Source organism: Eulemur rufifrons, chromosome 21 (genome assembly GCF_041146395.1).
Source record: "Eulemur rufifrons isolate Redbay chromosome 21, OSU_ERuf_1, whole genome shotgun sequence".
NCBI lineage: Eukaryota > Metazoa > Chordata > Mammalia > Primates > Lemuridae > Eulemur > Eulemur rufifrons.
Genome location: NC_091003.1, coordinates 7,183,847 through 7,208,673, shown reverse-complemented (window position 1 = coordinate 7,208,673; position 24,827 = coordinate 7,183,847). Strand labels below are relative to the sequence as shown.

At 57.2% G+C, this 24,827-nt stretch overlaps 1 protein-coding gene across 2 annotated transcripts in view; it reads right to left on the bottom strand.

Moving 5' to 3' along the window:
* CUX2 (cut like homeobox 2) overlaps positions 1-24,827 on the bottom strand; it is a 234,449-nt gene that overhangs the window by 17,100 nt on the left and 192,522 nt on the right. For both annotated transcript variants that reach the window (XM_069497074.1, XM_069497075.1), the window contains exons 5-16: positions 15,813-15,947; positions 13,488-13,611; positions 12,180-12,256; positions 11,311-11,377; positions 10,062-10,110; positions 7,086-7,190; positions 4,098-4,289; positions 3,917-3,975; positions 2,862-2,910; positions 2,673-2,772; positions 1,195-1,836; positions 302-403 (exon numbers count right to left, since the gene is read on the bottom strand). In XM_069497074.1, the coding sequence (XP_069353175.1) occupies positions 302-403; positions 1,195-1,836; positions 2,673-2,772; positions 2,862-2,910; positions 3,917-3,975; positions 4,098-4,289; positions 7,086-7,190; positions 10,062-10,110; positions 11,311-11,377; positions 12,180-12,256; positions 13,488-13,611; positions 15,813-15,947 (1,701 nt within the window). The remainder of the gene's footprint in view (positions 1-301; positions 404-1,194; positions 1,837-2,672; positions 2,773-2,861; positions 2,911-3,916; positions 3,976-4,097; positions 4,290-7,085; positions 7,191-10,061; positions 10,111-11,310; positions 11,378-12,179; positions 12,257-13,487; positions 13,612-15,812; positions 15,948-24,827) is intronic.

The following is a 24,827-nucleotide window of genomic DNA, read 5'->3' as shown; positions in this document are numbered from 1 at the left end:
GGGCTTGACTACAGACAGTCAGGTGAGGGGTGCGGAGGGCCAGGAGGGGGCTGGGAACACGGCCTGGAGGTGCTGACGATAAGTTGGGATTTTATCTTGAGGGCAGTGGGGAGCTGCAGTAGGACTCTGAGCAATGTCATGACCACGTGTGTGCTCTAGAAAGACTCCCCCACCCCCCGGCCTCTGGAGGTGCTGACCTGCTTCGAATGCCCTCAGGGTAGACCAAGGTAGAGGAGGCCTCGCCTCCTGCTGGGGCGGGCGCTGGGGCCCTGCCACGTTACTGGCCACCCCCCACACTCACCCCCCTTCTGCGACTCGATCTCCTTCTTGGCCTGCTCCAAGATGCTCTTGATGGCGTCGTCTGAGCCCGTCTCCGGCGTGCGGATCCTCGGGGTGATACTACCTAGGGGAGGCAAGAAGGCATCTGTCACAGGATCTGCGGGTTGGGGGCTTGTCCCCGGAGCTGGGTGGGGTCGGGGCTGTTCCCCTCCTCCCTGGGGGGCGCAGGGCAAGAGAGTGAGGGTCAGACCATCAGCGAGTGTGGCAGGGCCACTGCTCAGTCCTGTGACAAACTGTGAACCTATAAGGGATGCTGGCGTGAAATAATAAGGAAATAATACGACGACGACGACAATGGCCACCACCACAACTCAGTTCTCAAGCAGTTACCACGTGCCAGGTGCTCTGGTCAGTGCTTCGTACCCCCTTAATCCTCATGGCACCGCCAGAAGCCTGACAGACGGGGAAACTGAGGCACAGGGCAGCTGAAGGGGGTTGTCTGAGGTCACCCAGTGAGTGACAGAGCTGGGGTTCAAATTCAAGTGCTCATGAGGTCACAGCCAGCTCCCTTCACACCAATTACCCTAAAAGTCAGGTCTGCCCAGGCTGGTGGTGGCTGGGCCATCTCACAAATGGGCAGGCTGAAGCTGGCCGGTCTTTTCCCGCCGTCACCAGCCCCAGCTGCCCGGGGGGCTGGGTGGGGATGTGGGGCAGCCGAGGGCCCAGGGAAGGAGGGGCAAGGACATGTTTCCTTCTTTTATAGAGGGGGAAACTGAGGCACAGAGAAGCAAGGCCACTTGTCCCAGGTCACATGGCTGGGTGGCAGTGGAGCTGGGCTTTGAACCCAGAGCTTGTGCCCTGGACCTGGCCATGACGGCCAGGCCTAAGTCCCCGCACATGGGGACGGGTCCTCACCTCGCTGCCGCACCTGGATGGTCCTCAGAGCCAGCACGTTCTGCTCATCCGACAGGAACTGCTTCATCTTGATGAAGGGCTCCTTGCCCTTCACCGTGAGCTTGCGCCAGGGCTTGGGCCGGGCCAGGATCTCGCTGACCGAGCCCTGCGACAGCCCCAGCACGTAGTGGCCAAACACCCGCTGGCCGATGTTGTGTTTGAGCAGCTGCTCCTTCACCTGGAAGGCGATCTCCGCCGTGTCCAGCTGCTCTTCCTCCGTCCCGGCCCCGGCCGTGCTGCCCCCACCACCGTCTGCAGGTTCCAGGCCCCCAGGTGGCTCAGGGCCAGGGGCTGGGGTGGCAGGGGCTGTGGGGGGCTTGGTGCCATAGAAGGCGGGAGGGAACGCCAGCAGGCCACCTGCCTCTCCCTTGAAGGTGGCCGGGGGCATCATCGGTCTCTCCCCTGGGGCCAGGCCAGGGAAGGGGGACAGCGAGAAAGTCCGTGGACCATCGGGCCCCAGGCCAGGGCCCAGCAGGGGCTGCCCAGGGCTGGGGGACAGGGGGTCCTCGGGGCCCGGGGGAGGTGGGAGCTGCTGCGGGGAAGGGTAGGACTGCTCCGTGCCCAGCGAGTCCTTGATGGAGTCGTCCTCTGAAGGGTCCTCCTCTAGAACACCGAGAGACAGACAGATGGACAGAGAGACAATGGAGAGACAGAGATAAAGAAACAATGAGAAAGGCAGAGATGGGGAAACAGAGAGAGAGAGAGTGTGAGAGAGACACGTGCGTAGAGACAGCAGCTCAGAGACAGGGAGGAGGAAGAAGAGGAGAGACGGGAGGAGGGGTGGGGAGAAGTGCTATAGGTGTCCACAGCCGAAAGTGCCACCATGGGCTGTTTCTGCCCCCATGACCCCCTCAGTTCTCGAGCCCCAGCCTTCTAGGCCCGTCCCAATGCCGGGTCTGGGGGCCCCTCCTACAGTCAAGGGCCTCGGCTGAGCACCTGCCAGGGGCCCGGCACCCGCCCCACACCCGCCCCGTCCTTTCCCACGAGGCTCCCACTGCTGATTTCCTGGTCTTGCCCGGAGTCACAGGGTTAAAAGGTCACAGAGCTGCTGTGCGGGGAGAGGGGTGAGGGGCTGAGAAGGTGATTTTGGGAGACAAGCCACATCTGCTGGCTGCTCTCGGTAGTCGGTCGTCAAGGGTGTGAGGTGGGTGCCCCGTGTCCCCCTCCGACCTCTTCAGTAAAGCCCCCACTGCTCAGGAAGGCTCAGGGTGAGCGGGGCCCTTCGGGGGGCCCGAGTGAGCTGTGTGATCTTAGCATGGGCGTGGAGGTGACACCCTGCAGGACAGGCACACAGCAGGCGCCCAACCGACGGGCACCCACTCGCTCCATGGCTCCCCTGCCCACGTGGAAGCTGGTGGTCCTTAGGCACGAGTAGGCCACAGACCCACGGCAGCCCCCGCCCCGGCCCCTCAGCCCCAAGAGCTTCCGTCCTCCCCTACCAGGGCTGGCCAAGAGACCGGGCTTTTCCAGGAGGAATTTCTGCGCGGGGAAGAAGGCCTCCTTCGCCATGAGCAGCGAGTCGTCGGGCTTGGCCATGCACTGAGGAGACAAGATGCGGGGCTGAGGAGCGCGCTAGGCGGAAGCTCTCTGGGCAGCCCGCCCTGCGGGGACGGCGGCGGGACACTCACCTGGGGGAGGCTGCAGGTGCTGGAAGCCAGCTTCATGGCCTTCAGGATGCTGCCGGAGAAAGCGGAGCAGGTCTGAGCTCAGCCGGGCCCCTGGGCTGGAGGAAAGGCCTGGCCAGAGGTGCTGACCTGCCCCCTTCCCTGCCTCGGCACAAACGTCCCCCTTCCCTGGACCCACGTCTTCCTGCACTCGCTGCGATGACAGGCCGATGACAGGCCGGAAGCAGCAGGCTCCTTAACAGGTTGTGACGTCACCTGGGGGTGCTGCCTGAACGGACCCCACTCTTGCCGGCTTGAGCTTACGTGCGCAATGAATGACCCCCACGTTACCACGCCCATAGTAAGGCGGCCACCTCTACCTCGTACATTCGCCTACAGAAGCTCTTGATGCAAAAGGACTGAGGACAGTTACATTTTTTTTTTTTTTTTTGAGACAGAGTCTCATTCTGTTGCCCAGGCTAGAGTGAGTGCCGTGGCGTCAGCCTAGCTCACAGCAACCTCAAACTCCTGAGCTCAAGCGATCCTCCTGTCTCAGCCTCCCGAGTAGCTGGGACTACAGGCATGCGCCACCATGCCCGGCTAATTTTTTCTATATATATTTTTAGCTGTCCATATAATTTCTTTCTATTTTTAGTAGAGGTAGGGTCTCGCTCTTGCTCAGGCTGGTCTCGAACTCCTGAGCTCAAACGATCCGCCCACCTCGGCCTCTCAGAGTGCTAGGATTACAGGCGTGAGCCACCGCGCCCGGCCGACAGTTACATTTTTAAAGACAGGTTCTCGCTCTGTCACCCAGGCTGGAATACACTGGCCCAATCATAGCTCCCTGGGCTCAAGTGATCCTCCTGCCTCAGCCTCCCGAGTAGCTGGGACTACAGTTGTGAGCCACTGCACCTGGCCTGAGTTTTGATACCCAAGGTGTCAGTGGAGAGGAGACAAGAGCGGGGTCTGGCGGGAGGGAGGAAGATGATGAACTTTGTCAAAGGCCCCTGCTGCCTTCCCGATGCTACCCGGCCAGGGAAGAGCGTGGGGGGCCTGTAGAGCCCCACTCCGCATAGTACCTCAGCTCTGTTTTAATTTCTTCATAGTCAGACTGTGCCTGGAGCTTCTCTTCCAGCTTCTAGAAGAGCAAAGAAAGATGGTGAGGTTGTTCTACGTGCTCAGAGGACCAGCCAGGGCTATCCTTCTGCCCGGGGACACCCACCTGTCTACTGCCTGTCTACCTCCTCCCCCAAGACCCACCTCTATGGCCTCGGACTTGGCGGTGAGCTGCCGCTCCAGGTCCGCGATCTGGTTGGCGGAGGTCTCCTCCAGCTCCTGCAGAGAGTTCTGGAGGTGCTGCACATCCTTCAGCAGCCGCAGGATCTCCCTGTCCTTGGAGGCCAGCGCTGCCTCCAGCCGAGGGCCCGAGCACAGCGTGAAGTTCACCTTATCCTGGGGGCAAAGAGGGGATTTGAGGGGCTGAGAGGCATGGGACAGGGGTCCACGGGGCAGGTCTCCCCACCCCTGAATCCCAAGCAGAACGAGAATTGGTTGGTCTGGATGCTGGTATGGGGTGTGTTCACATCAAAAAATTCAATGTGCTGCACACTTACGATGTGTACTTTTTTCCTTATGTATGTTACACTCTCGATTAAAACGCTGATTAAAAAAGACCAACAAGAACAGAAGGAAGTAGTTAGCTGGGGGGTAGGGATTGGGTTTTCACAGCAGAGGAAACAGCACAGCAAAAAATTTTGGTTTCTAAAGCAGGTCCAGCTCCTGACCCAGGGGGACGTCACATTCTAGGCAACAAGGGACACACAGGACCCTCCGCCTTGTACTTGAGACCGTGCAGCCACAGGCCACATTATAGGTGGTTCCTTCCTCCTCCTCCTTTGCCGACAGCCCCAAGACCCACGGCTACTCCAGGTTTTAGGAAGTGACCCCTGTGTCCTGGATGAAGATGGACAAGTTGCTGTTTGAGGGACCTGAAGTTAGGCTGGTCTCAGGCTCAGTTACAAATAAATCTAAGAAGCATTAAAAAAATAAAACAACAACAACAACAATAATACAAAAAACAACCAACTACCAACCCCAGCTTTCTTCCATGGAGATAAATGCCAATTAAAACAGGAAGCGGATGCCATTAATACATTAAATTAATTAGCATCAAGCGCCACTGTTGTGCTCAGAAATGTACACCCCCAAACCAGCCAAGTTCCCTCGGCTGATTAGCACAAGCATTTGCCACGTTCCATGGGGGTTAATTAAGAACCACTGGCAAATTCCTCTCGGAGGCGTCCTCATGAGCTCTCCTGCTCTCACTCTCTCTCCTCACATCCTTCTCTCTTGTGCTCAGTCTCTCTGGGTTGTGTAATCACTCAGGCACATGGACACACACATACGCTGTCTCCTGGGACACAGGGACAGGCTGACACACAGGACACACCTACAGTCACAACACACACTGACCCTTATACCTTCCTGAATACGTATGCTGACACGCACACATGCAGAAATACACAGGCATCAAGGAGTCACACTCACATGTGCATGTCACCAAGAAACACACAGACGTGTGTATGCTCAGAGGCCACATGCTCTTATGGGCAAAAACACCCCAGACACACCTAAAACATAGTACTACTACTACTAGGAGCGTCAAGTATTTACTGAGCATATACTATGACCCAAGTACCATTTCAGATCATTTACATGTAATCCTTTCAGTAGCCCTATAAGGCAGGTGTTACTTGCAGAGATGAGGACACTGAGGCACGGTCAGATTAGGGATATGGTCACTTGCCCACAGATCACAAGTAGACACACGCACGTGCAGTACACGTGTTTGTAGCATTCCAGTATTCAAACAGGAGCGAGCTGGACACCTGGGCCTGTGTGTCAGGGTGTCAGGTGAAGGGACAGTCATGCTGGCCAACTCAGATTCATGGGTGTAGACTGCCCTGGAGCAGACCTGTTACTGCAGAAGGAGTCATGCATCTAATCCCTCCCTACGCAGAGATCCGGAAAGAACTCAGGCCGGTTACATAGGAACCCAAGGCTTTCTGGGAGAGTGGGGATGGAGATGGCTAATATATGACAGAAGGGTAGGTTGGAGTGACCCTGATTAAAATCCCTTGGCAGGAAATGACACCAGGACCCCAAAGGGACAGGAACCAGGAGGAAGGAGAAAGATGACTTGATTAACTAGGCTTAACACAGGAACCTCAGGGTTGATGACTGAAAATTGGCTTTCCATGGCGTGTGGCTGGGGTGGGAAACTCCACTGGCATCACCTTGGCATGCTCGGGAACCAATGGCTGAGCACGAGTGTTATATTTCGGACCTTGGCATGTGGCCCCACCGCAGTCCTGGCAGGGATTAAAGACCAGCAAGGGCGTCGCTATCCCACATGGAAACCAAGCTGTGTGAGACCAGTGCTCAACAGCGCCACCTGGTGGTAGTCACCCGGCCTGCACCGCTACTGCATTGCTCAAACTCTTCATGATTTCTTTGCTGGGCGTCTGGCAACAGGAACCAAGTTCCTGGCATCCGTGAACAACTGGGGGTGAGGGAGGCCTCCAGAGGAAGAGACTAGGCTTCCTGTCAATCAAAGGCATATGGAGGCCAGGCGCGGTGGCTCATGCCTGTAATCCTAGCACTTGGGATGCCTAAGCGGGCGGATCGTTTGAGCTTAGGAGTTCAAGACCAGCCTGAGCAAGAGCGAGACCCTGTCTCTACTAAAAAAAAAATAATAATAATAATAAAGAAATTAGCTGGACAACTAAAAATACATAGAAAAAATTAGCCGGGCATGGTGGCGCATGCCTGTAGTCCCAGCTACTCGGGAGGCTGAGGCAGGAGGATCGCTTGAGCCCAGGAGTTTGAGGTTGCTGTGAGCTAGGCAGACGCCATGGCACTCTAGCCTGGACAACAGAGTGAGACTCTGTCTCAAAAAAAAAAAAAAAGGTATATGGAAACTGAAGCTGAAAAGTTTTAAAGAACTGGGGCTGTATTTGCCCTCAGCTGGGGAAGCAAGCCACAGCAATCATGTTTAACACCACAATGACCTGACAACAGGACACCGTGTCTGCTGTGAGCCCACAGAGACCCACACACACTCCGCTCCCAATTTCACACAGTCACGCGTGATCAACTACAAAATTGTCACCCACCTGTTCATAACCCCAAACATGGCCTTGCCCAATCTTTCCCTCTGCCCCCACCCTCCTCCACCCCCATCCTTACCCCACTGGGCCCCTGGGGGGAGCAGCAGGCCAGGCGGATGGAGCTGTTGACAGAGGCCAGCTGTTCCCGAAGACTTTCCACCTCCCGCTGGGCAGCCTCGGCTCGCTGGGGAAGAGAAGGGGTGAGTGTGGTCAGGAGGTTAGCGAAGGCTCTGCGGGGCCCCACCCTGCCCAGGCAGGGGCTGGGGTGGCAGGTGTCCAAGGGCCTGGGGTCCTCCTTTCCTGGTCCTGGAGCTACAAAGGCCGGTCACAGGGCTCTGGGCTGGAAAAAAGAAACAGCAGGCCCTGTGCCTGTGTCACTCCTGAGAAGTGACAAGAAGAAACACGCCCCTCCACGAGGTTCTGGGTTCTCCTAGGGTGCTTAGAACCCCAGTAGGAGTCAGAACACTTCCAATATGGTGGGACTGGCAAGTTTTCACACATTTCTAGGCTCTTCTGTCTGCTGTGTAAGCTTTAGGCCTGGCTAGCCAGAAGGTAAGAATTTAGCTGGGCACAGTGGCTCACGCCTATAATTCCAACACTTTCGGAGGCTGGGGTGGGAGGATGGCTTGAGGCCAGCAGCTTGAGACCAGCCTGGGCAACAGAGAGAGACCCGGTCTCTAAACGGAAAAAAAAAGACGGAGAAAAAAAAAAAAAAAAAAAAAAAGTCGTCAAGAATCTGTGCTAGCTCCCATGCCACCTGGTATGGAATGAGTCCGAGAAGGGGCATGTGCAGAGGTGGCCTCCCAGCCCACAAGCTGTTGCAGGCCCCTGGGCAAGTCACTTCCCCTCCCTTGGTCTCAGTTTCCCTTTTGTGAAATGGGGGCAATGAAAACACCTATTGCAGAGGGGTTTTGAGCGGTTAAAATTAGAACGTGGCAGTTTACTAAACTAGGTCTGTGGTAGATGTTAACGCTTCAAAAATTTCTAAGAAAAATGCCTGGAATTAAGCACTCAGATGTTAAAAATGTAGCCTTCTGGCTTTGGAGAGAAATCTAGGCTGAAGTCCCTATTTTGTCACTTTCTGGTTATGTGACCGTGGGCAAGAGATTTCACCTCTCTAGCCTCAGTTTTCCTATTTGTAAAATGGGGATTATGAAAGCAACTATCCCTGTAATCCCAGCACTGTGGGAGGCCAAGGCAGGAGGATCGCTGGAGGCCAGGAGTTCAAGATCAGCCTGGTTGACATAGCGAGATCTCATCTCTACCAAAAATTAAAAAATTAGCTGGGTATGGTGGCACACACCTGTAGTCCCAGCTACTCAGAAGGCTGAGGCAGGAGGCTCCCTTGAGCCCTAGAGTTCAAAGTTGCAGTGAGCTATGATAACACCACTGCAGGCCAGCCTGGGGAACAGAGTGAGACCCTGTCTCTTAAAAAAATAAAAACAACTATCTCATAGGGTTGTTTTGAAAATTAAGTGATTTGGCAAAATGGAACTTGCTGGATATCTTAGCTTGGGGCCTGACATATATAAATGTGTCGATAATCAGTTAATTTTATTAAGTATTTTATTAAGTATTTTATCACAGTATATTACTTGAAAAATTAAAAGAGCTGTGGCCATACTTCTGCCCTCAGCTGGTGAAGCAGATCATAATGATTATGTTTAACTATACGCTGACCTTGAAAATCAAGGCGCTGCGCCCACTGTGAGCTAAGCCCAGGGAAGCCACTGCGGTCACCATCACCACCGTTACCTGGCCCTGTCTCTGGACTTCCTGACCCTCCTAGGGGACACTGCTCCTATGGGGGTGGCGGTGGGGATTCATGGGGCCTCAGCACTGCCAGCCCAGCCCAGGGGCCCAGCTGGAAATCCCATCCCTGTGGGGCAGGGACAGTGGGCCAGGCTGGGCCTGCATCCTCTGGTGGTTTCCCAGGGACTCAGGTCCAACCCTCTTACCCAGGCTTCCTCTGCAGGAGGGGTGAGTGCCCCTGCCCTATGCCCGCAGGGCCACACCTTGGGCCTGTGTCCCTGCTGTGCCTTCTCTGGATGCCCTTCTTCAAGGGATGGTGCCAGGACTATAAAATCCAGCTCCAAAGTGTCCTCCAAGAGGCCACCTTATCTACCTCCAGGAACACGAGTGCCTGCCTGCCACCGGGCGGCCTGCAGACTTTGGGGAGCACAGGTGTCTTCCTCCACCCCACAGGCAGGAAGAGGGCTTGAGGCCCTGCTGGCTCCAGACCCCGGCTGCTGGCACTGCAGGGAACCGGGGCACAGATATGGTGGGCACACGACACTCCAGACTGGGTCCCCATGGCTGAGACTCACCTCCTTTCAAAGTCCTGCCCGACTCTGCCACCAGAAGGTGACACGTCTGAAGCCAGAGGAAGGCAGGATGCAGGAACCCCACTTGTAACTGGAATGCTGAGACTTGGGACTCGGGCTGGGGCTGGAAGATGGGGACCCCGGGGAAGGCTGAGGGTCCACCTAGTGCTCATCTAGCACCCCTGGGACCAAGTGAGGGGGCTGCAGGAGACCTCGGGGGGCGGGCAGGGCGAGAGAGAAGCAGCCTCTGGCAGATCCCGTCACCACCCCCAGCTCCGAGGACCGTCCCAGCTCAGCCAGGGATCTCTGGATTACTGCTACACGGCCACCGGGGGCTCTTCTCCAGGGCTCCCTGCTCCGGGCTCCGCCCCTGCCATTGCCTTAGCAGTCCCTCCGCATTCTCTCGCTTGCCCTTCAGGCCCCAGCTGCTGGTCCTTTCCTTCAGGACATCTTCCAGGACGCCTGCAGTCTGGGCCAGGTCCCCTCCCTGTCTGACGCTGCCTGGCTCACTCCATTTCCTGATGTGCCTGTCTGCACCCCACCCCCAGCCCACCTGCTCCAGAGCTCGGTGAGGGCAAGGACAGGGTCCTGGACACCTCCTGGCCCGCACCCCGCAGGCGCGCGCACAGCTCAGTGAATTTTCATTAAGCTCAGCCCCTCCTCCCCACCCAGCCCGAGACCCCTCCCCAGGGCAGAGGCGGCCCCTGGCACCTGCCGCGGTGCCTCCTCACCTGATTCGCTTTCTCCAGGTTAGTCATGATCAGGCCGACTTCGTCTGCCCTGAGACACAAAGACAAGACCCTGAGGAAGGGCTCCCGGCAGCCCTCGCCTGAACCCGAGGGCAGGTGAGGATGCTGCCTGCCTCCTGCTCCTGGGAAGAAAGCAGGCTGGGGGGAGAAGAGCCCAGGCTGCGGGGAAATGGGAAGGGGCCCCAGCACTGCACCTCTTCCAGGCAACCTGACCGGCCACCGCCGCGGGGGCCACTCCCTGGAGAGCTACACCCCCGGGCCTTCGTCCCTGCCGCGCCTTCTGCCTGGAGCCTTCCTCAAGCGGGTGCCAGGGCTTTAAACCCAGCTCCAGAGTGTCCTCCTGGGTGGCTTCCGTTAACCACCCCCATGGGGCACTTGTTTACCGTGCTGTCCACCCCTCCAGATGCCAGCACCGAGGGGCTCAGGATAGGCCTCGCCTCTGCCTAGCATGGGGTAGGGGAATCGGGAGGCCTGTGGGGAACATTTGGGGACTAAAGGCCACACACGCGCTCCACACGTGCTCAGGGCCTTTCTGGGCCCAGACTTTTCCTGCTCACTGGAGCACCCTTCCCAGCATTCGTCACGGCCTCTCCGTCTTGTGGTTTAGCTCTCGTCCTGAAAGCTACCTCCTCCAGGGAGTGCTCCCTGACTGCCCCGGATAAAGGACCCACCCGCCCTTGCCATTCTCTCTTCCTGCCCCGGTTCTTCCTGTCAAAGAATTGCCCATGTGCTGAGAACACTCCGGGGCATATAGTAAGTGCTCAATAGTGTATGCGAACGAATTTATCATTCCACATCAGTTTTGCCTGTCTCCTTTCTTCCACTGAGGACAGGGTCATCTTCTCATGTGTCCTCTAGGGACCCAGCACAGCACCGGATAAATAGTAGGTGCTCAACAAGTGTTTGCAGAACGAGTGATCGCTCATGCCTGAAGCAGCGTTTGAGTCCAGAGTAACTCAGGTGAATGCCACTTGGCCCCCGAGGGTGGGAGTGTGGAGCTGGGGACCGGGGACAGCCCCGGACGCTGGGGCAAGGTGGGGGCCACTGCCCGGCAGCCCCGGCTCAACCAGGTCCCGGTGCTTGAGTGGCACAGTGAGTGACTGGGGCAGCTGTGTGCCTCGGGGGGGCAGGAGCAGAGGCGCCTGATGAAATGGGGGCGCGGCAGAGGCAGAAAGGTGAGGCGTGTGTGAGAGGCTGGGGGGAGGCCCGCCCCAGCGCCGCGCTCACTTACTTGGACGCCGCCTCCTCGTCGTATTTCCGCCGCAGCTCTAGCAGCTCTGCCTGCGTGGCCTTCAGCGCTGGAGGAGGATGAAGCAGCCGGGTGAGGCCCCCACGCCCAAGTGGGGCGGGGCTGGGCCTCCCAGGGAGGGGGGCAGGCGGAAGGAGGGTCGGGGTAGTCGGGGAGCCGTTCTCCTTTCTCTCAGTGAAACCTGGTGACAGGCAGCGCGTTCCCTGCACCTGCAGGGGGTCCGGGCTGGGGGAAGGATGTGGAGGGGCCGGGTGGCAGGGCAGGTGAGGCGACTCTCTAAGGGTCTAGGAAGCTCAGGGGGCCCAGGCCGGGTCCAAGCCCCCCACACTCTTCAGTCACTCCAGGCCCCGGGTGGGGCTGTCCATCCACAAGCTCAACCACCCTGCGGTCCCCACTTGGCAGGCAAAGGGGACAGAGGAGCAATAAAGCCAACAGATTCATGTATGTCACAGCCAAGGGGAGATTCTGTGAAACTCCAGATTTCCGATTTCTCTAGGCAAAGGGCAGGGCTTGGCCGTGTGAACCGTGCGGAACCGCAAGGCCCGGCTGGTGCGGGGCAGCGGCTGCCGCTTTAGCCGAGGCCCCGTGTCTCCAGTTTGCCCCAGACCCCAGCCCTCCCCGCTGCCCTCCCCAACCCGCGGCTCATGGCGTGCCTGGCTGTGGGCATCACGTCTGCTCCCGACTCGATTCTATCTCAAGCCCTCTTTCCACAGCACTACGGTGTCTGGGGACAGACGCCCAGACCCCCGCTGGGTGAGGCAGCTCTGCTCTCTCCCTCCCCAGACTCCCTCCTGCACTCCTGATTCTAGAACACCTGAGCGTGGTGGACCCAGGCTGTGCCGGACACGTACCTGAATGTAGGACTTTGATTTTCTCCTCTGCCTCCCCCAGTCTGGCCGCCAAAGTGATTTGTACTTCCTGAAGGCCCCTGTGGGGAGACCAGGCCTGCTGGTGGCTGCGGGACGGGCCGCGCCTGGGCCCTGTCCCGCTTCCTCACTTGCTCCCTGTCATGGGCACCGGGCTTCTCACTGAGCCCTTAAACAGGACGCTCGGGGCTCGGCTGTCCTGCTGCTTTGCTGACCGTGTTGCCCTGTTGCGACTGGACTGTTAAGCTTCTGTCAACATTTTTAGGGGCAAAAATTTCCAGCAACAAGTGACTTCTCCTCCCTGGGCCTCAGTTTCCTCACCTGTGAATGGGGTTTCTGGTGGGAGCTGCCTGAGTGGGTGCTGTGGGTGCTCAGCGTGGCGGGGGCACCCTGTACTCCCTCAGTGTCAGGGTTACTGCTACTGTCCTGGGGAGGCCGTGCCCCCCTTCTTTCATGGACTCTCAGCCACCCACCGGGGCCCAGCTCGATGTGATCCAAGCCTCTCAGTAGAGAGGGGTCCTCGCTGGGCGGTGGAGGGTGTACACAACCCCCAGGCCTGATGTCACCTGGCTCACGGCATTTATCTTGTTTATTCACACGATTTGCTCACTAGAAAGCAAACTCCGGGGGCAGGGAGCTTTGTCCGTGTGGTCACTGCTGTGTCATGCAATGAAGGAAGGAGGAAGTAGGAAAGGATGAAAGGATAAATGAGCAGTGACTGTCAGTGTCGTCCCCTGGCAAGGCTCCGCCCCCAGGTATTCAAGCACATGTTAATTTCAGGGTGGCTGTGGAGACACCCTGCAGGTGTGACTAACACTGACAATCAGCTGGCTGAATCCGCAGCCACGCGGTGGGCCCCGCCCAGTCAGGTGACGGTCTCAGGAGGGAGAGTGGGGAAGGCGGCGCTCTGCTTCAAGACGGCGGCACTGACTCCTGCTGTACGTGTTTTGGACTTGCCAGCCCCCGTAATCTTGTGAGCTAAGTCCTCAAAACACATCTGTTAATAAAAAAACCATCCTACTGGTTCCGTTTCTTGGGAGCAGGCCGACTAATGTGCCATCATTAGCCCCATTTGCCAGGTGGGGAAACTGAGGCTCAGAAGGGTGATGTGACTTGCCCAGGGCTGGCCACTCAACCCAGGCCTGGAGCCCGAAGCCCTCGCTCCTTCCACCATCTGGGTCTCCAGCCCGCACCTGGATTCCCTGAGGCTGGTTCTGGGGCAGGGGACGTCCCCATCCCACCTCCCAGCCAGGAGTCCGCCCCACCCTCCCCCATTCCTCCGTCCTCCCTCACTTCTGTTTCTCCGCCTCATTTCTCTGCAGCAAGGTTTCTGTCAGGAGGGCTTTCCCAGGAATGCCTGGGAGGCGGCTCCCCTCGGTCAGCGTGGGCCCGGCAGGCGACGTCCCCTCTCTCTGCTCTGCAGGGAGAAAAAGAGGGAAAAACACCCATCGGTGAGAGCAACGTGACAGCCAGAGCGGCGTTCTGCAAACCGATCGATCATCAGTTGCCATCAACTTCCCAAACGCGGGCGTCAGGGAGCACAGCTGTTGGGCCCCGAGTCTGCATGAGGGTCGAGTTCCCGTCGCCACAGCCTTGGAAACTTCCTTTGCCAGCTCATGTCTCCTCTGCCTCACTATTTTTTTAAAAAATTGTGGTAAAATATATATAACATCAAATTCACCATTTTAACCATTCTAAAGTGATATTTAGTACAGGCACAATTTTGGGCAATCACCATCACTAGTTCCAGAACATTGTCATTGCCCCAGAAGGAAACCCCAAACCCACTAAACCACCCTCTGCTTCCCTTCCCCCAGCCCCTGGTAACCACCAACCCACTTTCTGTCCCTACGGATTTGCCTGTTCCGGACATTGGTATCCGTGGGATCCTGCGTTACGCGTCCTTCTGTCTGGCCTCGTCCACCACACACAGTTTTCAGGTTCATCCGTGTTGCAGGAACTTCATTCTTCACGCCCACGTGATGCTCCGTTGTAGGACAGACCACACCGCGTTTACCCACTCACCGTGGACGGACATCTGACTTGTGTCCCCTTTTGGTCACTGTGAATGGTGCTGCTGTGCACATTCCCAGAGTTTTTGTTGGAGCAGTTTTCAGTTCTTCGGGGACAGACCTAGGAGTGGCATCGCGGGGCCACACGGCAGGTCTGTGTTTAACTCACTGAGCAGCCACCAGACTGTTTTCCTGTCCCCACCGTTGGGGACACAATGGCCCCTCAGTCACCCGCTCCTCACCTGCAGGTGCAACCATGGGGCAGGCCCCGAGGCGGCTCGTCCTGGGGACGAGCACTGAAGTCACCGTGGGGGACAAGGGCGCTCAGGGCCGGTCACTCAGGGCGGGAACCTGAACTGGGCTGAGTTTCCTCAGCAGCTGACGGACCACATATTTGACTCATTCGTTTGTCAACATCAGTCTCCCCTTCTAGAAAGTCACCACCATGAGGCGGCATTTTCGTTTGTTTCACTCCCAGCTGTCCCCGAGTCCCGGACAGTGCCTGGCGCGTAGCTCAACGAGCTCCCAGCAATCAGACGGTGGCCGATGCCCTTCCCTGCATGCTGGCTCGTCCCGCTGCCGAGCCCCGACTCACCCACCAGGGTGACCGGCTCACTGAGTCTCGTTCCTCGTTGCCTGGCTTTAAAAAGTTTTTATCGCCATATATGTACACCAAAATGCTGTATTTCTAGCTCTGCCAGTTTCTTGATTTTTGTTGAAAGGGCGCTGTGCTCAATGAGGTCCTCTAGTCCCGAAGGTTCATCTGTTGCGAGCGTAGCTGTCGTCCGTTCACTGTGACAGCCGACTAGGATTCCACCGTGTGAAGATGTCATTTGCCTGCCTGGTCTCTTGTCACGGGGCGTTTGGCCTGTTCCAGTTCTGTGCTGTTACAGGCCATCTTTCCGAGGGAGGCTGTGCTGTCCCACCCTCCGGTGCTGCCCCAGGGTCCTGGGGGCGACAGCGAGGAGCTCGTGTGGCCCCGCGTCGGGTCTCCCGTCTTGCTTTGTGGACTTCAGGCTCTGACCTCCACCACTGGCCCCTCAGTCTGGTCTATCATTAGTCCCAGGCTTAGAGGGTCAAAGGCACAGCCACATATTCCCCCCTTAGGCCCCAACACTAAGATTCAGGGTCTCTAAGCGCCCACAACCATAAGCTCCCAGGCCAGAGGCAGAAAGGAGAAGCGGATGTCATCTAGAACCTGCCATCGGCTCAGGTACTCTTAAGGCTCAAGCTCATCTCTCCCCACACCTGTGCGCGAGACGGGGCTGTGCATCCCGCCATCCCGAGTCCCTCTCCTCCGGGACACACAGCCAGACCGCATTTCCCAGGCTGCTTTGCGGTGGGGTGCAGCCACACCCCTGCGCTTTGGCCAGAGGGACATGGGTGGACGTGATGTATGCCACTTCCCGGCTTGCACCCCACAAACCTCAGTGGGACCTCCACATTCTTTCTGAGCTTTGGGGTTCATCTACCTTACCCACCCCTCACCAAAAACGATAAAGCCCAGTTCTCTGCCCCCACCCCGTGCCAAGGCTGGCCGAGTTCGCCTGCTGAAGACCCGCTGCCCGGTCGCGTGTCACAGAATCCCGCGCAGCCTCAGCAGTACCTTTGGGGCCGAGGAGCTCGGGGTTCCTCTTCCACGACGCGTGGAGCTCTCGCCGGGGCTGCCCAATGGGGTTGAGGCCGGGGGGCTGCAGTCTGTCGTCCAGGCTGCGCGCAGCTTCAAACACAGGCACGGGGTCTGCGCAGAGAGAGGAGGCGGGGTGCTGAGGGCCCTGAGGGTGGGACGCCCAGCCTGAGGCTGCGGGTCCCTCCCTGGCGAGCTGTGGGGACCATCCACAAGAGCTGCCTGGAGTCACCCTGGTGGATTATGGGGAACAATGTGGACTTTTTGCTTTATAAGGGACGGGCAGGTGCTGTCCCCATGGGGTGAGTGTCCCGCCTAGATGGGAATAAAAACAGTAACAACTGTCACGATAACTGCATCTCTCGAGTCTATGATGCCATCGGTGGCAGCCATGAGTCCGTGCCTTGCAGAGTTCTGGCCAGAGCGAGCGTCACTAAGCAGGGACCCAGGTGCCATGCTCTGAGGTCCATCACTCTGAGGCCACCCCTCCCACAGCCTCCTCCTCCGATGCCTGCGTGCAGTGGGGATACTGAGGCAGGACTGCTCTGAGGGCCAACTCTGGCTCAAGGACGCCCGCATGGCCTCACTCAGCACTTCCTCAGCCCGTGTGGGGTCTGAGATGCTGCCCGGCTGCGTCCCTCCCTGTTTCCCCCTGTGACATCCTCATGTGCATAGTCCTCCGAGGCCACTTCTCAGCCGACCTGGCCGAGCACACCATCGTTTATGACATGCATCATGGGTTACATAACGGCTTTTCTGGGGGGCAAAATATACAGCTGGGGGAGAAGTGTGCCAACTGCCCAGTCGCTAAAAGGTGAGGAAGGTGGAATTTGGTTCCCTGTCCCCACCCTTCGCCCAGCAAGCACGTCCTCCTCCTTCTGCTCTGGAGTCCAGCCCACTTCTTCCAGGACATCTTCCCCAACCCCCGCCCCCTACCCAGGGCAGGTACTAGTAACACCTGGACAATTCCAGAGGCTGGTGAGGCACCGTCCAGGTTAAAAGCTCACCCAGAGGAAGGGGGTCCCATGATCCTCACAGAGTCCCCTGGAGGCCAGTTTGGATCCAACTCATTCTCACGGGTGAGGAAACTGAGGCTCAGAGAAGCCAGGTGACCTCTGCAGGGTGAAGGTGAGACCAGGATCTGGGTCTCTTGCCCCGATACCACAAAAGCGTCCTGTCCTGGTGTGTGCACATCCCAGCCCAGCAGCGCCAGTGTCCCTGGGGCCCAGGAAAGCCAGGTCCTCTGCCCAGACCAAGGGGCCTGGGGTCTGGCCCAGTTCTTTCTAACATAACTGGAGCCCTCTCCTCCTGGTCACTTCCCTGGAGCCTCCTGCCAGCATGCGCTTGGACACTCACTGTCCCTGCTGGGCCGGAGAAGGATTAAGAGCATGGACTATGAGTCAGACATCCCTGAACCGTGGTCCAATCCACACGTGCTTCTTGGGAAGCTGTGCACCCTTGGCAAGCAACTCTACCTCTCTGTGCCCCACAATAAAAGTAGCAACTGCACAGGGCTGTGATGACGATCGGCTGAGGACAAACAGAAGCCCTTGCTGTTCCCTGTCTTTCTGAGCTCCAGTCACGCTGGATTCCTTCTCAGTCCCTGATGGGTGCCTTCCCACCTCAGGGCCTTTGTCTAGGAGCCTCTGCCAGGAACACCCTTCCCTCATTTATTCCTTCAGCTAGTGAATACACGTCTTCCATATTGCAACTCCAACGCCACCCCTTCCAGGAAGCTCTCCTTGACTAGTCGGCCCTCCGATGCCCACTGCCTACCTTTCCCTCACTGCACCTGCTGCAGCTACAACGTGCGTTCATTTGCAGGCCTACCTGATCGACACCCACGGGACCGCGAACTCCACGGGAGGACCAGGACAGCACCTGTTTTTGCCTGCCCTCCTCCCTGCCACCAGACCCCTTGTCCCTGGCACACAGCCTGACACACAATCCCACCCTATTAATGTTTGCTCATGGAGGAAACGGGGCAGTGCCTGTACACGGGACCTTCAGGTCTGGCTGGCACGAGGCGGCCTCTCCGATTTATCCTGCCACCGCCTGTTTCGCTGGCGGGAGGCTCGGACAAGGGGCGCCTGTGCCGAGGTAAGCAGGTGCGCGGGGACGCCGCGGCGCGCTCCTCTGTCAGCAGCCCCCACGCCCCGTCATTAGGCAGGGCCTGCTCAGCAGGGTATGCCATTATGTCTCCCCGGGCTGATGTAATTATACATTGACATAATTAACCCAGCAAGCGCATTAGGCAGGCCAGCTAAAAATTCATCTATAATTATTTGTTGTGTGCATGCTAATGAGTCCATCTGCACTGCCTTTGTACAACACGAACAAATTAATTTACAAGTCTGGATTTTTTAATAAGTTCAAGGAAACGCTTCCTATTGTGTCCTGGTTTTTGAGAAAGGAAGAAAAAGGCAAGGCGCGCTCGCCGGGGTCAGGGAAGTTAGATAAACACGGGAGGCCGCGGCGCCAAGCAGGCCACGGAGGGCCTGCCCTGCTTCCGAGGAGGGGAGGATCGGCTCGTGGCCCGGGGCCCCGGCTGGCCGCGAGCCCGTCCAAGCCAAACGATCCCGCTCGGCGGTAAAGGATGTCTGTCACTCACCCCATTTACAGGGATTAGCTATCGATGTTTCGTTCTGCTCTGAGGCCTGCCGGTCCCTCCCTGCTGGCTGTGTGCTGTCCCGGGGAAGCTGGCCTCAGGTGGCCGGTTGCCAACACAGTGGAGAACCTAGGTGTTAAGCTCACAGCATCTAAAGTCCAGCTCTGGGTCCAAATCTCATGGGGTTTTGAACCTCAGTTTCCTCATTTATGAAATGGGAAAAATGTAACAGTTCCTACTCCCCAGGAATTATAGAGAAGAAAGAAAGATTCCGAGAGAGGCAGTATGACTTACGGAGCGGGTGACCACTCGACTCCAACTGGCCATGTTAGTTAACCTCCTGGAGCCTCCGTTTCCTCATCTGTAAAATGGGGCCACGTGTGGGGGCTGTGGCGAGGAGGGGGGAGCGAAGCTGTGCAGAGACCTGCACGGCGCTAGGCACAGAGCAGGGCTCGCTACGTGCGGGCTGCTCCTGCTGCCCTAAGAAAAGCCAGAGCACCAGGCTCCTGGCATTCCGGGAGCCGCTGTCCACAAGGTGATGCTGTGGAGTCTCGGGGACAGGCTATGGCTTCCCATGTTTTTATCAGTCCCCAAAAGACCCAGAATCCAATAATCTTGCTTTGAACTAACTTCATTCTGGGACCCAAAGATTCCAGCTTGGAAAGTCATACTGGGGAGGGGCATATTAGATCAATTTGTCCAACATCCCCCCAAACCCAGTACACAGTGGGGTCCAGTGATGTCCCTGAAGTCTGCTGGAGTTGGTGGCAGGGCTGAGATGGACCCTTGGACCTTTTCCTCCCACACTCTGCTGCCTCCTGGTTCCCTGAGGGAGAGAGTGGCGGGAGGGTGGCATTCAGACACCTCAGCCAAAATCAGGCCGTAATTGAACCCCAGGAGCCAAAGCAGGGATCAGAATCCATTCACTCTGCACCACGACACTCGAGGTCCTCAAGTGACCCTGCTGGCTCTTCAGCAGGCGCACATCAGAGTCCCCTGGGGAATGTGTCACACATCCTTAGGTCTCAGTCCTAAAGATTCCTGAGTGGACGGTTTGTGTGTCAGTCTCAGTCTTTTCAGAACTCAAGTGGGGGTCCCGCATGGCTCAGCTGTTAGACCTGTAGGCCAGGGTGGACGTGGGGTCGTGACTTCCTCTTAGCTTCCCAAGGGGCTGTCAATCATGATGTCCTGCCTTCCCCTGGCAATGAGGGTCACCTGACTCAGGCTGGCCAATCAGATGCTCTGCCGTGGGAATTTGACTCCCTAGGTGCAGCTGGCGCTGCTCTGGCCCGTCCGAGCAGGTGTTCTCGCCATTCTCCCCACCCCGGGCCTGCTAATAAATTCTTCTCCTGCTTAATAGCTTTGCCAGAGTTGGCTTCTGCTGCATGTCACTAAAGAACCCTGACTGACACATCTGATGAATTTTAACCAAGGGAGCCCAAGAAATCACTGGTCCAATAGGTTCATTTCAGGCTGGATAAAAATTGGGCCACATAATAAAGGGATCGAGGAGCAGATGCTCAGAAGAGAGTGGGGGCCAGGCCCACCCAGGCTTTCCCCGGCACCGTCACAGGCTTGGTGGATGACATCCGGCTGACTCTCAGGGTAGCCTGGCTAGGACACAGCCAGGAAGGACGGACCTGCCACAGTGAGCCAGGAGGAGGAAAGAGGCCCCAAAGGTCTGTTTGCTGACACACAGTAGGTGCATAATAAATGTCTGCTCAATAACTGAGGCAAATGGAGGTTAGTAAACATGACCTAGAGGCCCTTCTGAGTTGCAGAAGGAGAAAGCTTGACTTGAGTAGAAGTTTGATCAGTGTGAGAGCAGGGTGGGGAGGCGAGCTTGGAGCACAGCTCTGGGGGCAGAGCCATCTGGGATCACTGCCACTTACTCAGTGTGGGGTCCTGAGTAAGGCATTTCAGACCTGTAAGCCTCAGTGTTCCCTTCTGTAAAATGGAGACACTAACAGCATCTACATCAAGGTCACCAGGAGGAGTCGGTGATGTAAGTTCTGTACAGCAGTTCGCACAGTACCCGGCACATGAGTTCTCAGTAAAGGACAGCAGGATTATTCTCAGGGAGGCTGGAGGGGACCAACTCCCACGTCCCAGCTCTGCTGTGGTACTGCCCGGCTTTGTCTCTTGTGCCAGGCTGCTTTGAGACGGGCCACAGAGGGCCTTGATTTCTTACTATTAGGCCAGAAGCAAGGGCCTGGGGGCTCTCCTTGGTTCTGTCGGCTTGCTGTGTGACCTCAGACAACCCGCTGACCTCTCTGGGCTCACCTGTCCAAATTCCTATTACAAGCACGTCCCAGGCACACATTCAACATCGGGCGTCAACAAATAGGGGCAGGGGTCCGCTGAGGTGAGCACTTTTGGCCCCAGGCCTATCCCTCAGAGCTGGGATGTTCGGGGAAGGTGATTATTAAACACTTTCACAGTTGAACTCGATACAAGAAGCGTGAACACTGCAAATGCCCCAAATTCCCAAAGCCATCCTGAGAGAAAGGGAGAGGGGCCAGGCTGGGGGGCAAATCCTGGCTGTTCCGCCACGTAGGCCCCTGTGCCTCAGTCTCCCCGCGCAGGCTGTGCGGGGACCGTGAGAGCACACGGAGCCTCTACTGCGGTGCCCAGCGCCCGGCAGGCCCCAAGCGAGTGCTGCTGTTATGTGACCGCAGCAGCCACGGAGCACGTCACTCTGTTCTCCCTTCCAGACGGAACCTCCTGGCTGCCGCATCTTCCCAGCCGATGACAGAACGGCGGGCCAGTCCTGCCCGACGCTGGAACAGGCAGTCGTACTGTGGACTGAATTGTGACCCTGTGTCCCCCAACTCGTAAGCTGAAGCCCTGACCCCCAACGTGCCTGTGTTTGGAGACAGGGTCTTTAAGGAGGTGATTAAGGTTCAGTGCGGTCAGACAGGTGGGGTCCAAAACCAACTGGACAGGCGTCCCTAGAAGAGGAAGAAACACCACCGATCTCTCTCTGGGCACAAACCGGCAAGGCCGTGTGAGGACACAGGGCGAAGGTGGTCATCTGCAGGCCAGGAAAAGAGGCTCCGCTGGAAGGCAACCTTAAAGGCACCTTGATCTTGGACTTCCAGCCTCCCAAACTGTGGGAAAATAAATTCTCCTGTTTAAGCCGCCCAGCTGCAGTGCTTCTTTACGTCTCGCCCTGGGGCTCCCTATCAGCCAGGCTGAGACCTTCCCAGAGTGTGCCGCAGTCTGAGGCCGTCCTGTCCTCCCTCCTCCTCCTCTCCCTCCCAGGTGCCAGACCTGTGTCCCTGTCTCCTCCCATGCTCTCCACTTCATCCTTCGTGGGTCTCCTTAATACATCGTTGCATGTCTCGTGCCGTCTTGGCATCTGCCTCTCAGAGGATCCAAACCAACAAGTAACTACCTCTCTTCCCCCCTCAGAGCCTCAGTTTTCCCATCTGCAAAATGCGGGTGAACACAGTCACTCCCCTATGGGTGTGAAGCCCATGGTATGGTGCTGGGACATTCCACAGGGACAAGTCTGAAGCAGGCAGAGCTCGCCGGGGGGCCTGGAGTCCTTGCACCTGCTTTACTCAGCACGGGTTGAGCATCTGTCAGGGGGCACGATGGTGAATGACATGGACAAGAGCCTGTCCTTGTGCAGCTGACATCCCAGTGAGGGTGACAGACGCTGCTCCTTACAAAGGTGCTCAGAGGGACCACAGAGAATGTTTTTATCAACAGAGCCTGGAGCGGATCTGGACCCACGTTGGGGGTGGGGATCAGGAAAGAGCTCTCTGAGTGAGCCACACGGAGCTGCGGGTGCCGCTGCGGGGCAGGGAGGATCTGTGGGAAGAGAGTTTCGGGTGGAGGACACTTGCGCAACAGGCTGGTGGCTGGAAGGAATCTGTGAAAAGCGTTGCAGCATCTGAGGACGCGACACCAGGCCCCAGGGGCTGGAGTGGAGTTGGGGGACATGGGGGATGGGCAGGCAGGGGGATCCCAAAGCCCCTCCGCTGATGACGTGGATGGGGATTCATCCAACGGGCAGTAGGAAGTGACACGTTCCAATCTGCCTATCTGAGCTGCAGTGTGAAAACTGGGCTGCAGAGGGTGCCAGACAGGGGCTACTGCACCAGTCCAGGCAGCGGTGAGGTGGCTCAGCCAGAGCGGTGGCAGAAGCGGGAGCAGCGCTGGGACCCAGGAGTGCCAGGAAGCACTGGGGGGACGTGATGCACGGGGCTGGACAGTGATCCCTGAGATTCATGTGCAGTGGAAGCCGAGAATGAGACTTTATCAGAAATAGGGTCTGTGCAGACACCAAGGCAAGACGAGGTCACGCTGGAGTAGGGTGGGGCCCAATCCAATGACTGGTGTCCTTACGAGAAGAGGAAAGGACACAGACACAGAGAGGGCCATGTGGAGACGGAGGCAGAGACGGAAACAACGCATCTAGGAGCCAAGGAACACCAAGGACTGCTGGCAGCCACCGCAGCTAGGAAAGAGGCCGCGACAGTTTATCCCTCAGAGTCTCCAGAAGGAACCGATCCTGCCAACACTTTGATTTTGGGCTTCTTGACTCCAGAACTGAGAGAATAAATTTCCATTGTTTTAAGCCACCCAGAATGTGGTAATCTGGTAAAGCAGCCCTAGGAAATGAACATGCTGCGTTCTGGAGGCTGGAGATCTGAAATCAAGGCGTCGACAGGGCCACGCTCTCTCCAAGCCTCCAGGGAAGGATCCAGGCCCTTCTCCAGCTTCTAGCCTTGGCTTGCAGGCGCATCTTCCAATCTCTGTCCCCATCACAGGGCTGGCTCTATTTCCAAATAAGTTCACATTTACAGGTACTGACAGGTAGGACTTCAATGTATGTTTTTTTTTTTTTTTTTTAACAGAGTCTCTCTCTGTTGCCCGGGCTAGAGTGAGTGCCGTGGCGTCAGCCTAGCTCACAGCAACCTCAAACTCCTGGGCTCAAGCGATCCTACTGCCTCAGCCTCCCGAGTAGCTGGGACTACAGGCATGCGCCACCATGCCCGGCTAATTTTTTCTATATATTTTTAGTTGTCCATACAATTTCTTTCTATTTTTTAGTAGAGACGGGGTCTCGCTCTCGCTCAGGCTGGTCTCGAACTCCTGAGCTCAAAGGATCCGCCCGCCTCGGCCTCCCAAGTGCTAGGATTACAGGCGTGAGCCACTGCGCCCGGCCTCAATGCATCTTTCTGGGGGACACAGTCCAACCCGTAACACGTGGCAAGGGACTGGATACAAACTGTGAGAGGCAGGACTGAGGAGCTGCGAAGACTCCAAGTCTCATACGAAGGAAGTCCTCACTCGAGTCTAACCTACTGTCCTCCTGCTGTATCCATTTCATCTGCTATGGGGAGACAAGCCCATTCCATAAGGGGAGGGAGCAGGCCCTGGGCTCTGGTCCTCCTGCATTTTCATTCTCTTCAACTCCCGAGGAACTGGGCTGTGGGTGGAGTTGGCTGCTCTGAAATGTACACAGCAACAATTATTTACTTCCCTGGGCGTTGCCCACCCCTAGTGCATGGTGCCAAGTTCCTAGATTTTACATCACGTGGGTAACTCACTCCTTCCCACCTCCCCATCTGGGAGAAGTCCGTGGATCCCTGAGCCTCCACCCTGAACTATCTTGCTGGGAGTGCAGACAGGGAGGAAAAAAATGACTAGCATCGGAACAGCTGGAAGATTCTGCCAAATTCTATGTGGAGAATGCTGCGCTGGGGCGGCTGGCAAAGCCAAGGGCTTCCCGTTTACTTTGTCCAATGGTATCATTCGATGCATCAGCTAAATGTCACTGCTGCCCTCACAAACACAAATTGAAAGACAGAAATGACAAAATGTCTTTAAAATGTTCGCAAGAGGTTTCTCAGTGAACCTGACAGCCGCAGGGGACTGGGGCATCTTGTTTTCGTTCCCCTAAGTCTTCTCTTTCTCCTCTGGGGCCCAGCTCTGGCCCTGCACATAGTAGGTGCTCAGTGAATGCGGGTTGTTTGAAAAGAGCGATCCACGGTGAAATTATCGGGGGCCTGGGCACCACGGGTCTCAGGGTTTCCCTGGGAGTGTCGTGCATGTGTTGTGTCACGCGGAACAGGGAACTGAGGGTACAGATGGGAGGGGCTGCAGTCAGAGAGCGACTGGCCTGCTACACTGCTGGCTCTGAAGGGGGAGGAAGCGGCCGCGAGCTGAGGAATGCGGGCGGCCTCCAGAGGTGGGAAAAGGCAAGGAAATGGCTTCTCCCTGGGAGCCCCCAGACACAAGACAGCCCGGCTGATTTTGGCCCAGCAAGACCTATTTTGGACTTCTGACTTCCAGACGTGTAAGATCATAAATGTGTGTTTTAAACCACCAAGTTCGTGGTAATTAGTCACAGTAGCAACAGGAAGCTGACA